Source organism: Protomyctophum parallelum (assembly GCF_964188405.1).
Source record: "Protomyctophum parallelum genome assembly, chromosome: 15".
Taxonomy (NCBI): Eukaryota; Metazoa; Chordata; class Actinopteri; order Myctophiformes; family Myctophidae; genus Protomyctophum; species Protomyctophum parallelum.
Window position 1 is genome coordinate 34,125,861 of NC_139710.1, and position 15,087 is coordinate 34,140,947.

A 15,087-nucleotide genomic window follows, 5' to 3' on the forward strand; every position below is an offset into this window, starting at 1 on the left:
AACTGTCAGGATTTAGAAGACATTTTTAGAATCTGATCTCAGGTCAGAATAACGGCATAGAGTGAGTCAAACTCACAAAAAAATAGACTAATAAAAAAGGAAAATGCGCGAGACCTAACAATAATAATGAAAATGATGGATATTTTCGATACAGTGTCAGTGAAGGAAATGCATGGGGGGGGGATGCTTGTTGAGGCGAACAAGACTCTTCTAACTCTCCTTGGAAAAGTGGCGACCTCCATAAGATACATGTCACTCCAATGAACTGCAGCGGCGAATGTGGCATCTAGCCGTCTAACTTTCTATGTCTATGATGATAATATGAGGCAGAAAGTAGGGCTGTGAATCTTTGGTTGTCCCTCCATTCTAGCCTGGTTAATAAACCAGACTAATATCGCACGGATCCGCGGGATATTAGTCTGGGGAGGCTCAGCTTGGATTTCATTTCCAGGGAAACATTTTCTCTTTGATGCAATTGGTCAGAGCTACTGTCAGTCAAAGGTCTCAAGCATTGAACGTCACTGTACCAAAGCCCGCCCATATTGCATACCGTGTCCCTATTGGGCGCACACGTTCTCGTGTGTAGAAAATGGGCGTACAATTGAGCCTCGCCAGACCGAAATCCGCCGGTAGGCAATTGTTTTTGCCAACGGCTGATTCGGTCTGGTTTATTAACCAGGCTACCTCCATTCCATTCCGATTCTTGGGGTCACGATTCTCAATCCAAAAACGATTAAAAAAACCGATTGTCTATTCAAAAATGATTCTCGATTCAATACTACAATGCAATACAGCTGTGTTGATCTGAAGTGACTAGCACTGACTACAGTAACTCGAAATAATGACTGAAGACATGATGTTTACTGTGATTAGGGTAGGCTTACATTTCATATCACAAACTGTAGTGAAAACTGTAACTGTAAGCAACAAAAGAATAATCGTTCATAACGGGAATCGCAATTCAAAGTAATTTTCACACCCCTAGCAGAAAGGCAAATATGGCTACCAGAATGGGGCCAAAATCACAAACAAATCCACAAATAAGGCTATAGAGCCATAGGTATTACTCATCCTTGGAGAAATAATTACCCTAGAGGAAAATATAAGTTTTGTGTGTGTGCTACTCAAAGTTCTTGAACTGTGGCATACATGCTACAACTATACGTAAGTGATCACGCCATATTACACAAACTGTATTTACTATAGTTATTGTATTGGCATATTCGTGCCACAATGATGTGAGAGGCGATGCTCATGTTTTGTATTCATGACAATTGAATTATTACCCGTTTTCAGACGGAAATGCTTGTGACAAACTGAACATCACGTAACGATCAGTTGGTGTCTGTGCAATAAATAAATAAATGCACAAAACAGGAAACCACAACAGAAAAAAACAGAAGTCTGTTGCCCTCATTCTGGACGGGAACCCCTTTTGGTGTTTTAACTAAGCATTATGTTATACTTTAGCTATTGAAAAATAGCAGACCTACAAGCTCGTAGTGTGCCACTCGGTGGCGCGCTATGAGCTTGTAGATCTGCTATTTTGAAAAATCATAAAAATGCGGCACAAATCTTTGAATATATATTCTTTCAGAGCGAAATGTCAGTATTGTCAAATATTTCGACGTCAGGCCTAAATGGGTTAAGATCATGCAGACCGAAGTATGAAGTCTTGTATAGTCTAGTGTTTGACTTTGCAATAGCTGTGTGTACTTCCATGTTTGGCCTCATTTCTCAGAATGAACCTTTAGTTTGCTTAAGTTGAGGACAATGCCGAGTCATGCTATCGGACGCAGACCTTCACCTGATCGTTGTCATTGGCAAGGCAGACACTTGGCACGAGCTACCCTCAGGAAGTACAGCAAGCAGGGGGAAGGTCAAGGGTCAACAGGAAGAGGAGGGAGGCTATCGGGACACAAGGGTTGATTGGTGGGGTTATTCATTGTATTTTCTCTCTCTCTCTCTCTCTCTCTCTGCCTCTCTGCACAGTCTCTCTGTCTGTTTTGGATTGATTGTCCCAACTCTCTCATGGCAGGGATTAGTTAGTTTCTGCTGAGTCAGCCGTTGCGGGGGCGTTATTATCACCCCACCCGACAGGATTCTGCTGCAATAGCTTCAGCTGACTGATAAAGTACAGTAGGATGTATGGCCAGTCAGTGCCCACTCACTGCCAGGCGTTGTAGGGCAAGAAGGGGGCATGGGCAGTGGAGTATAGTGCCATCTTGTTGAGGTTTCAGGGGAACCAAAAGGAAAAAAACGTAAAACACTACACTGCCACTAGTGCCAAGGATCTTGAGAGTTTAGTTGTGTCTAAAGGCCAGGGAGCGCATACAGCATGAAGAGTTTATCCTCTTTAAACCATTTGAAATCTAGCATCCCTATATTAATAATGTGGTGAGCATTTCTGGGAAAATGGCATATCCGTAGATCTGCTACTTTCTGCTAAAGGGATTAGGGCTATTTCACTTTCAGACATGTTTGGCGCCGGTCATGTTAGATTCAGTGTTTAGATTTGACATTAATTTTATCGGGCACGCCTAATCCCGCTACAGCTGCCGCGAGCATGAACACCCGCATGATGCCACACGGTAAAATCCTCTGTGGTCATTTGGTTTTCATACTGAGTGTGACTGGAGTACTGGACAGATTAACACAGAGAGTTGTATGGTAATTTATCAATGGATTGACCAGTCCGTAAGCCTGAGCCACACGATGCAGATGTGAACGATAGATGGTACTACAGAGTCTTTGACAATGAAAACTGAAGCATTTCAGCCTTAATCCATTTTGGACGGGAACCCCTGTTGGTGTTTTAAGCATTATGTTAAACTGAAAAATAGCAGATCTACAAGCTCATAGTGCGGCACTGACTGCCGTGCTACGAGCTTATAGGTCTGCTATTCTTTTTTTATTGTTTCAGTTTCAGTTTTTTAACTCAAATTTTCCCTGGAACAACATATTTTCAGATCGGGGGGGGGGGGGGGGGGGTCGGCGGCATATTACATATAATCTTTGGGGTCCTTGACATGAAATATTGAGGACCACTGATATAGAAACATATGAACACATGAGCCCCCCCCCCCCCCAAAAAAAAATATTGAACATTGTCCAGACCCAGCAACAGTGTTTGAAAGCAAATTACTTTCTCTTCGGGGCTGGAACTTTTCAAGTTTAAAAGTTTCAGCCCCGAAGAGAAGATCATCGTTTCAAATTTAACCCATTCTGAACGGGCACCCATTTTGGTGTTAGCATCATGTTATGCTTTAGCTATTTAAAAATAGCAGATCTACAAGCTCATATCGCGCCACCGAGTGGCGCGATACGAGCTTGTAGGTCTGCTATTTTTGAAAAATCTAAGAGCGACTGACATTTTTAGAAACCGATCTCAGGTCAGAATGGGTTAATCAGACCAGTGTGTGTCCGGCGGAAACCTCGTATGAATCTGATCTCAGGTCAGAATGGGTTAAACGAACGCAATCAACATGGAATCAACTCATGCAAGAAATAACCAATCTACAAGTTCACATCACATACATCGCATTGTGATTTTGCAGATCTCTTTATTGTCGTGCGGCTTTTAGTCATGATAATTTCACGGGCGATGCATCCTGATCCTGACACAAAGGCACACACACACACACACACACACACCCCACACACCACACACACACACACACACACACACACACACACACACACACAACTAAAGTTGTGGGTGGCTGAAGCAGTGGTTAGGCCTGTCACTCACAATTATTAACATAAGTGTCTACTCACAATCTTTTGAGATGATCGCAATTATTTTTGTCATAATCGTTTCCAGGTTGAACATCTTTCATACTGTACATTAAAAGAGCTGAAATGGCTTACAATGTGGCACAAATCTGCCGAAATGTATTCTTTATTCATAATTATGTTCCAATGTTCAATGCCACAAACAAATCGTTAATGGCAATTATTTGTGTGATTTGTGTTACTCGTCAACTTTAGTTTTATTCAACCAAGGTTCATGTTTTAGGTTGTTATTAGAGAAAGTAAAAGGTGAGTGTCATTTTGTTTTCATTTGCTGCTTTAGTTCGTTTTAGGGATTTTAGCTGCTTTTGACAGGGTTGCGGGGCATTCGAGCATGGGGCTAAATAAGTATTTCTTTACAAAATGTTATAGCGATTTTGTTTTTTTATTATTTACTATAGTCCTACTAGACGCCAAGAAATTACATCTGGCCACAAAATATCACGGGATCTACTGAATGTGTCAAACTGACATTTTGAGCCTATGACACACACTGTGGCTTCCCCCCAGTAGGCTACCTTCATATTCAGTAGATCCTGTGATCTTTTGTGGTCAGATGTAATTGCTTGGGGTCTAGTAGGACTATAGTAAATGATAAAAAAATAAATAGCTATAAGATTTTATAAAAAAACAAAAAACATATTTATTTAGCCCCATGCTAGCCAGCACATCAGGAGCAATTTGGGGTTCAGTGTGTTGCTCAAGGACACTTCGACACTAACTCTGGGGGAGCCCGGGTTCGAACTGGCGACCTTGCGGTTGCCATCCAGCCACTCTATACCTGAGCCACTGCCTCCCAGCTAAAATCCCTGAAACGAAAGAAAGCAGTAAATGAAAAAATAAAATAACACTTTACTTTCTCCAATGACAACCTGAAACATGAACCGTGGTTTAAAAAAACTAAAGTAGTCCTTTTTAAATGTGTAATCGTGACGGCCCTAAATGGGTCTTCACATGCACATACATAACAGCACACACACACAGCTAAAGTTGTAGGTGTGCTGGCTGAATCAGTGCTCCGCTCTCATTGGTTCTCCCCTACCTCTGTGACGTAGCTTTTTTTTTTTTTGGGGGGGGGTGGGGGGGGGGGGTTGCCATAGAGCTGGGCTTGGCTCGCTATCAAGAACATCTTGACGGTCCTAAAAACTGCTGGATTTAAGGCTCTGATTCTGTTTCTGTTTGGTTCTGCTTAAAGAATAACGGTGTTCTCTCTCTCTCTCTCTCTCTGTCTCTCTCTGTCTCTCTCTGTCTCTCTCTGTCTCAGGTGCAAATTCTTCAGTCTGACGGAGACGCCAGAGAACTACACCGTTGTCCTTGATGAAGAGGGATTCAAAGGTAAAAACACCCACACTGTAAAATCCGGACTGGTAATTTAACTCCTAAAGTCAGTTCCATTTTTTACACGATGGGGGTTAAAAAAGGCATGTTGAGCCCATTGACTACGAGTCGTACTCGTGGTATACTAATTATTATTATTTTTATTGCACCCACCCCAACACCGGTATAAGTAAGTAAGTAGCTTTGCCGAGCCGTGAGTCCCATAGGGGCAGGAGCCTATCTCCTGTTTCTGTAGCGTGAGGCAGCTTGATGTACAAGTACACCCCCTGGACATGACGCTAGTATGTCACAGGGACTTGCCCCCCAATCCAACCCTTGATGCTGAGTGTCAAGCAGGGAGTCACTGGGTCCCATTTTTACAGTCTTTGGTATGCCCCGGCCGGGGATTGAACCCCAACCTCCCAGTCTCAGGGCGGACACTCTAACCACAAGGCCACTGAGCTGGTCTGGTCCTTCGAGCCGGTATACTAATTATTAATATTTGTATTGCACCCACCCCAAAACCACTCTACAGTATTTATCATTCAACCATTGGCTTATTTCACAGGTGTGTCAAAGACATACACGGCCCCAGGGCTTACTGAGTCTATTCTCTCTCTGTGTCTCTCTGTCTATTTTAACCCATTTCGATCTGACGTCGAAATTAATACAAAAAGTCTTCTAAATCATGACAATTTTCTGAAATACCTATGTTTCTATATCAGTGGTGCTCAAGCATTTTCATGTCATGTACCCTTCAAAAATATATGTAATTGGCCACCGACCCCCATCTGAAAATATGTTGTTCCAGGGACCTCCCAGAAGCAAAGATTTGAGTTAAAAACGTTCGCTCTGAAAGAATATATTCAAAGATTTGCACCACATTTTCACGATTAAAAAAGATTAGCAGATAGATCTGCTATTTTTCAACGGCTAAAGCATAACATAATACTTAGAACACCAAAAGGGGTTCCCGTTCAGAACACCAAAAGGGGTTCCCGTTCAGAATGGATTAAGAGGGGAGAGCTGATGCTGGAAAGCCACAAAGGAGTTGTCTCTGACAAACAATGTCAACCAGAACAGTGTAGTAGAGCAGCTCTCCTTTTCTCTCTTTTTTCTTTTCATCAATTGATTGATTTATTAATCATACTTTATTAGACACAAATGCAAACGGCAACAGAGTCCTATCTATGTATTCATGATCATGATGACATGGAAAAATAGTAACAAAATTCAATATTATCACGACAAAATATAAAACTATGTACAGAGTGGAAGAAAAAAAATGAAGGGGCGTGTAAACTAAAGCAATATAAGCCACAAGAGGTCTCAGTTTAGCGGGTATTTTATAAAGGCTGAGAGGCGGAGTGAGACACGATGTGCAGCGGAAGGTCTCCGATAGGGCTGTGAATCTTTGTGTGTCCCACGATTCGATTCGATTCTTGGGGTCACGATTCGATTCTTTTATAATAAAAAAAAAATCAGATTCAAAATTATTCTCTATGCAAAATGATTCTCGAATCATACTGTGATTAGGGTTAGCTTACATTTCATATCACAAACACCATGTGAGATATGGAAGTTGTACAAATTTGTGCATGTACAACTTCCTGGTCTCAACTGCGCATGTTTATTTCCTTCCATGGAGCACCATGGCGTCGCCCGTACGCTCTTCGCGTCTCGTCTTCTTTAGACAGTCCTTGGTTTTTACTGGGATGGGGGAATAGGAGGCGATTGATGTTTTTACCAGGCCGCCCGGAGCCACACATTCACAGTCATAATGAGCGTGGGCGGTGCATTTAGACGCCCGCACGGCCAGTGTTTGTAAGGCAATCAAGTGCTCCCCTTCCCCAGTTCAGCTACAGAGCTGCGGGAACAATGTGATGCAGCTGGGAATAACATGAAGTGATCGAAGGTGTGGATTGTCGTGAGATTTACCATGGCAACCAGCCAATCGGAATCAAGTATTTAAAGACTAACCGTTTTATAAAATATGTTTTGTAATGTCTGAACTATGAAGGTAACTCTTAGTGATTTTAGTCTGAGATGGGCTTTCAGAAGTTCAGCAGGATAGCAGCACCAGGCGGAGAAAAGGTTACTTCTCCCTATTCGGTTTCCTATTAAAATCCCTGGTAGCTACTAGCTACCCCTCCGTTCCCCAGGCCTTGCAGGCCAGTAGTCTGGGGTGTGTCGTGTCTATTTCGACTCAACGTATCGTCACTGGCAGACGAGACAGGAACTTCTTACTTTTGAGAGACACGTGACAAAATAGAGCATTGTTATAATTAATGAAAATGAAATATGAAGATAGGAGCTTTCTGCTTTGACGGCGACAACATGATGCAACCTCAGAGAACTCTTTCACTGATCCTCCTGGTGGGCCACACGATGAAGAAGACACGATGAAGATGACCCCAGTTGAACCGTGACACACACATGCACACGTACTGTACACACACACACACACGCACCCAGCCCTCATCGCATAGTGTGTACGGAAAATTGGTAATGTATTTGTGTGCGTTCCAGCGTGCGCATAGCCATGTGTGCACACATGTGTATCAGTTTACCCCATAAAGTAGCCCTAGTCTGTAACGTCTGTAAACAGTAGTGGTATAAATAGCAGGGTCATGTTGTGCCTCTCCAGGTTGCAGAGAGAGGAGAGGGCTAATGCCAAAAATAGCAGATCTACAAGCTAAGGCCAATTACATATAATTTCTGGGGGTCCTTGAAGTTAAAATGTTTGAGAACGACTGACATAGAAACATAGGGTTTTTCTGAAAACCGTTTTGGAAGGCATTTGTAGAATCGTTCCCTAGGTCAAAATGGGATAAAAACAAAAAGAATATTATTTGACTGTTCATTGTGTTAACGTGTCCCCCCCGTAGAGCTCCAGGCCTCGGACCACCTCCAGGTGGAGGGGTCCGTGTGGCTGCCCCTCAACGTGGTCTCATTGTGTTGTCCTCAGAGCTCCAGGCCTCGGACCACCTCCAGGTGGAAGGGTCCGTCTGGCTGCCCCTCAACGTGGTCTCCAACGGCAGCGCGTCCAGCAGCTCGCAGGCCGTGGGCGTGACCAAGATCGCCCGGTCGGTGATCGCCCCATTGGCCCAGCAGCACGTGTCAGTCTTCATGCTCTCCACCTATCAGACGGACTTTATCCTGGTAAGGCCCCGCCGACCTTTTTGATTTGTTTTGGTCGTTTCTTTGGTAAAACATTCCAACGCTTACTACTTCATGCTCCCGACGTACATCAGTGCCGTGCTCCGGAAATAGAATATCTGCCCTGGCCTGCCAACGCCTTGCATAATGCGGAAACATTGTGAGCTTGTATTGTACTGTAGCTTTATAGTATTGAACACTCAAGACTGTCGTACGACAATGTACAGTATATATATATCAATGTATATATCATGCATAAATCAGGCTTTCTACACAGTATGCGTTTGTCTCATCACAATCTTCTTCTCAATCTTTGGACTGAACTTGGTTTGCGATTTGCTGTTGAAGAGATTTAGCGGTTCAGTGTTCACTGACATTTTTATTGACGGTAGTGAAGTATTAAATGGAGAAGAGATGGTGGGGGTGAGAGGGGGGCTTAGTGGACAGCAATCTGGCAGGTGGCGACACGTTAGTTAACACAAAAATACAGTACCAGTAATCTAGAGTCAATATTAATAATCCTGTCAGTATTTGACCATTGAAGGTAAAATTGTGAATTGAATTGAAGATTGAAGGACATAAACGATAGAAAGTTAGAGCATGTCCTAATCGTCCTGTCATATTTATGGGTCCAATCAATCATGCATAATTGCATATCCCGATTTTTGGAGAGTCTGACATAAACCACCTGGCTATTACTGATATTTTTGATATTTTTGTTGGCTTTTTCTTTTTTGTCAAACAGATTATAAACCCCATAGTATACCCCATAGTATACTATAAAATAAAATAGTAAGATGATGAAATGCTCATGGAAAACATCTGAAAAGAAAATGGCGTAGTCTAGTCAACCATATCAGTGGTATCCTGTCTATTAATTTCTACTCAAGACATTGGGGGCAACCAAACCTTATCAAACTGTCTCTCCCTGTTCCTCAGGAAATACCTTATTCTCTCAAGATGAAGTGTACTAGTCATTTCATTTAGCCAATGCTTAAATGCAGGAGACTCCTCCTTTTTCAGTTTGCAGAATTACAGTACATTTCAAGCACAAACTCAATACAAAGACTGTTAACTGTGAGTGGACGACCCAATTAAGCATTACACTTGTTTACAAGAGGGTCCACCTTGTTCAATTCATCAAAACATTTAGAGACGTACAAATAGACACTTCTATATAGTCAAAGAACAGAACAGGAATTCATTATAAAGGAGGTAAAAAGGGAAAAGAAACATATACAGTGAGGGGGGGGAGGGGGGGGGGCTGGGGGGGGGATTCAGATTTTACGGGGGCCAGTATAGAATTGCAGCCGTCCGTGGGTGCCCATTGAGAGCGGTTTTGAAGGAGTCAAGGTATTCACATGTCTTAATGACTGTTGGTAGGGCATTCCACATTTTGGTGGCATAGGAGCGAAAATAATCTAGTCCCTTGTTTGTGCCGAATCTCCCCGTATGTCTAGGTGAAGGAGAAGGACCTGTCTGTAGTCATCTCCACCCTGGAGGAGCAGTAACTCTTCTAGTTGTGGTTGTATGTCTAGGTGAAGGAGAAGGACCTGTCTGTAGTCATCTCCACCCTGGAGGAGCAGTAACTCTTCTAGTTGTGGTTGTATGTCTAGGTGAAGGAGAAGGACCTGTCTGTAGTCATCTCCACCCTGGAGGAGGAGTAACTCTTCTAGTTGTGGTTGTATGTCTAGGTGAAGGAGAAGGACCTGTCTGTAGTCATCTCCACCCCGGAGGAGGAGTAACTTTTCTAGTTGTGGTTGTATGTCTAGGTGAAGGAGAAGGACCTGTCTGTAGTCATCTCCACCCTGGAGGAGGAGTAACTTTTCTAGTTGTGGTTGTATGTCTAGGTGAAGGAGAAGGACCTGTCTGTAGTCATCTCCACCCTGGAGGAGGAGTAACTCTTCTAGTTGTGGTTGTATGTCTAGGTGAAGGAGAAGGACCTGTCTGTAGTCATCTCCACCCTGGAGGAGGAGTAACTCTTCTAGTTGTGGTTGTATGTCTAGGTGAAGGAGAAGGACCTGTCTGTAGTCATCTCCACCCTGGAGGAGGAGTTCGACATCTTCAGGGAGGTGGGCGGAGAGTCTGTCCCCGTGCACGGTCCGGACGCACCCAATGACCTCCAGAAGAACGGCAAAGAAGGTAGGGATGAGATTCTGAAACAGAATTGTTATTTTAATTATTTATAATATTCGTTAAAAAAATTAAATGTTGGGCTGGGCCGGGTCGGGTTCGGGCATAAAATGAGAACTCTAACCCCTGGTATAGAGTGTCGCAGTCCCACCCCCTTTCAGAACGACGAGTGGCCCAGGAAATGAATCCCATTGCATTTTTCCCATAGGCTTTTCTTAAAGTATTTATTTAAAGACGGTTACGCCGCGGACAAAGCCAACTCGGATCGTGACAAATCATGACAATGAACACAATATTTTGGGCCGATCAAATCATTAGAAAGAAGAAAATAAAGGCAGGAGACAACACTATTTGTTTGGTTTTTCTTCTTATAAATTATTTGATCGGACCAAAACATTGTGTTCATTGTCATGATTTGTCACGATCCGAGTTGGCTTTGTCCGCGGCGTAACCATCTTTAACTAAATACTTTAAGAAAAGCCTATGGGCAAAATGCATTGGGATTCATTTCCTGGGCCACTCGTCGTTCTGAAAGGGGGTGGGACTGCGACGCTCTATAGTGGAGAGTCACAAGTTGGGTGGGGGTGGGTTGGTGGGGAGGGGGGTGTGATCTGTTTGTTTATGACCAAGAGGACCCGTTCACAACAACACCACCTGGCCTGTTCCATTTGGAGGAAAAGGGATCAGATGATGTTTTTTTGCCTTAAGCAAACATTTTATATGGTCTGGGGTATCTCTGTGTGCGTTGGCAGGCAGATTACGTAGGTCATAATGCTAGGTGACGTTGCGAGTTTGAGTGAGTGTGCCTTTCAGCGGAAATTGCATTTTTATTTCAATGTTTTGCCGTCGGAAGGTACACGGTACAAACTGCCATTGGGGAAGATGAGTACCGTATAGCAGGGGTTTTCAACAGGTGGTCCGTGGACCACTGGTGGTCCATGGAAGTATTGCATGTGGTCCTTGACCATGCATTTAGTAATGTAGGATTTGTTAAAAATGTCATTCCACTAGTTGAGAAACAGTGAACTGAAATACTGAATGACCCGGTGACCTATGATGACCATTAGTCCATTAGTCATTTACTGACAAGTTTTGAGGTCAAGAAATTCAACAGAAAAGGGGAGTAAGAATCTCAAGAGGGGGAAGTGCACCGGAATGTCTGGCTGAGTCATTATTATTATGATATTATTAGTAGTCAATGGACCATTGGTTGAGAAACAGTGGAATGTATAGACATGGGATGCATAGCAAGTGTTACAAAAGCATTAATCTTATAGCCCAACCCAATAGTGGTCCCCAGGTTGATTCTAAGTCAGGGCGGTGGTCTCTCATTCACAATCAGTTGAAAACCCCTGCCGTATAGCACACAGAGCGATGCTAAATGGTTGGGACTATTTGGATGTGCCATTAATTGTTGTAAATTCAACCATTTGTGTTTCTCGCCTGGAATCCTCATAAAGCATTGACAACATGAATGTCAATGTGGAAACAATGAGAAAATGTTAACCCATTTCGACCGAGACCGATTCTACAAATGCCTTCTAAATCCTGACTGTTCGCCGCTTCACCTCCCAATGTATGAATGAATGAATGAACCATTGTAAAGTGCTTTGAGCACTTGGAAAAGCGCTTTAAAAATGCAATTCTTTTTTTTAAGTGCCAGAAAACTGGGTTTAAATCTGGGGTAGAAGAGGACATTTACAGTTACCCATTCTGGACAGGAACCCCTTTTGGTGTTTTCAGCATTATATTATACTTCAGCTGTTGGGAAACAAATAGCAGATCTACAAGCTCATAGCGTGGCACTGAGTGCTGCGCTACGAGCTTGTAGGTCGGTCTGCTATTTATGAAAAATCTTGAAAATGTGGCGCAAATCTTTGAATATATATTATTTCAGATTTATTAACGTTTTTAACTCATATTTTTTACTCTTATCTATTTTCAGATGGGGAGGGGGGGGGGGGGATCGGCCAAATACATTTTTGAGGTCCTTGACATGAAATAGTTTGTTTGAGAACCACTGACATATAGAAAACAGGTTTTTCAGAAAACTGTCATGATTTAAGAAGACATTTTTGTTAGAATCTTGTCTCAGGGTCTAAATGAGTTAACATAATACATACAGTGTATATATCACGGTATTTATACTTTTACACCCTTAAATCACTTTTAAAATGTTCTACCTGAACCATAGCTATCCAGCCTACGGTCCACCCGGTGCTGATACCACTGAACCAGTTCTGCGTCATGTCTTTGGACCCAGACACACTGCCGGCTATCGCCACCACCCTCATCGATGTCCTCTTCTACTCCAACAGGTGAGTTTGCCCCCAGTGGTGGAAAGTAACGAAGTAAGTAATTCCGTACTTGTACTTATAACGAAGTAGGTCTAAATTGCAGTATTGGTACTTTTACTTAAAGTGAAACAATTGAGTACTTTTTCCACCACTGGTTTTCCTACGTCAATGTTTTTGCAGTTGTTTTGCAGTACTTACTTTCTCCACAAGGTGGCAGCATATTCAGTAAATACCCTTGGCAAGTGACCTGTCATCTTTATGCACTTAGCCCTTCACTAAACCCCTAACACACACACAAACACACACACAAACACACACACACACACACACACATTATTAACTGTATATGATTTCGGGTGTGCCAGTACAGTACAGTACATTGACAGTACAGTACAGTGGAGGGTACAGTAGAGGGACCCCCACACGGTAACTCTGTCATTTCTCAACCGTTTCGGACGTGGGGCGGCTCGTCGGAATCGGGGGTCTGGATGTTCCGGGGACTCCCCGGAGACCCCCACATGGTAACTCAATAATTTCTCTACCGTAAGAACTATAATAATGTAGAACGGTTGTTTCCTCTCTCTCTCTTTCTCTCTCTCTCTCTCTCTCTGCCTTCTCTCTCTCTGCCCTCCCAGTCCCAAGGAAGGAGCCTCGTCCGCCCCCGGGCCAGAACTGGACCGGGTCAAGTTCTTCTCCTTCTCTCTTATCGACGGCTACATCTCGCTGGTGATGGACACGGAGGCCCAGAGGCAGTAAGGATCTCAACCCTGGTGTTTTAAAGCATTATGTTGTGCTTTAGCTGTTGAAAAAGAGCAGATCTTTGCTAGTAATCTTTGTTAGCGTGTAAAACAATCAGTTAACAAGGCCTGGCTCATCCTTTCAATCAGTGTTGTTTTCGTCGACTAAAACTAAGACGAAAAATGTTCGTCGACTACCTTTTTCCACTGACAAAAACGAATGGAAACTAAATGAAAACTAAGCTACGATGACTAAAACTAAGACTAAATATACTGACAATTTCGTCGACAAATAAAAACTAGACAAAAATGTTAGGAAGGGACTAGTGGACAAGAGATCCAGTATAAGTCATTTTACTCTTGGTTGCATGCTGAAAATAGCTGATCTACAAGCTCACAACACGTTGCGTTGCGACGCGTTGTGGGCTTGTAGATCGGCTATTTTCAGCAAGTGTAAAAACACTCATTACGACGGCATCAAGGCCCACCAAAGTCGACTAAATGTCATAAGATTTTAGACTAACACTAAGACATTTCCAGGTGACTAAAATGTGACTAAAACTAAATGAAGTTTGTCCAAAGGGAAAACACTAGTAGGCCATTTATGGCCTACTTAGTGTGCAACAAGCAAGTATGCACTCGACAGAGTGCAGTTCTAGTTTCTCCTGTACTCAGTGTGACTTCCTCCGTCGTGGAAATCAGAGTTTTGTTTTTTTGTTCCAGGTTTCCTGCTGACCTTCTGTTCACCAGCTCATCTGGGGAGCTTTGGAGAATGGTGCGCATCGGGGGTCAGCCGCTAGGCTTCGGTAAGCATCGTGGGTCATCGGGGGTCAGCCGCTAGGCTTCGGTAAGCATCGGGGGGCATCGGGGGTCAGCCGCTAGGCTTCCGTAAGCTACGCAGTAAAAAATAATTTACTGTGCAATGCAGCATCCGTGTGTGCATGTGTGTAAATGGTAAATTTGTCTAAGGCAAATCTAATGCATTACATTCATACACCGATGGCAGCGGAAACCATGCAAGTTACCAAGCAGCACATCAGGAGCAATTAAACTCTAGGGGGAGCCCACAGGGTTCGAACTGGCAACCTTGCGGTTGCCATCCAGCCACTCGCCACCCCTATCTGTGTATCTACATGCCCAAATGGGGGTGCATACTTAGTTTAGACTAGTCATTGGTTAGACATGGGTTAAGGTTAGGTTTAGGTGTGCTGCCCCGTGGGAGGTTAGGTTTAGGGTGAGGGTTTGAGATTGAGGTTGTAGTTGTAGAACTAATGACTGGTCTAACCAATGACTAGTCTAAACCAAATACTGCCTAAACTAAGTACTGCGCCCGCCCAAATGTGTATCTACGTAGACTGTAAAAGGTACCATATCATTTCTTTAAAACATCACTTTGAATATTGCTAGGAATGGTAACCATATTAGAGTTTTCAACAGGCCTGAAAATTAGCTGGGCCCTACTGGGCCGGCCCTAGGCAACGAATAAAAACTAGACTTTAATGTTAGGAAGGGACTAGTGGACAAGAGATCCAGTATAAGTCATTTTACAATTAGTTGCATGCTGAAAATAGCTGATCACAACGCGTCGACACGTTGTGGGCTTGTAGATCAGTGAAAAAAACTGTCATTACGACGGCATCAAGGCCCGCCAA

General features: G+C 43.3%; 1 protein-coding gene across 1 annotated transcript in view; it reads left to right on the plus strand.

Moving 5' to 3' along the window:
* castor1 (cytosolic arginine sensor for mTORC1 subunit 1) overlaps positions 1-15,087 on the plus strand; it is a 39,134-nt gene that overhangs the window by 5,681 nt on the left and 18,366 nt on the right. Inside the window, exons 2-7 of the mRNA XM_083784428.1 lie at positions 5,057-5,127; positions 8,078-8,271; positions 10,275-10,410; positions 12,596-12,719; positions 13,334-13,450; positions 14,159-14,241. Of these exons, the coding sequence (XP_083640554.1) occupies positions 5,057-5,127; positions 8,078-8,271; positions 10,275-10,410; positions 12,596-12,719; positions 13,334-13,450; positions 14,159-14,241 (725 nt within the window). The remainder of the gene's footprint in view (positions 1-5,056; positions 5,128-8,077; positions 8,272-10,274; positions 10,411-12,595; positions 12,720-13,333; positions 13,451-14,158; positions 14,242-15,087) is intronic.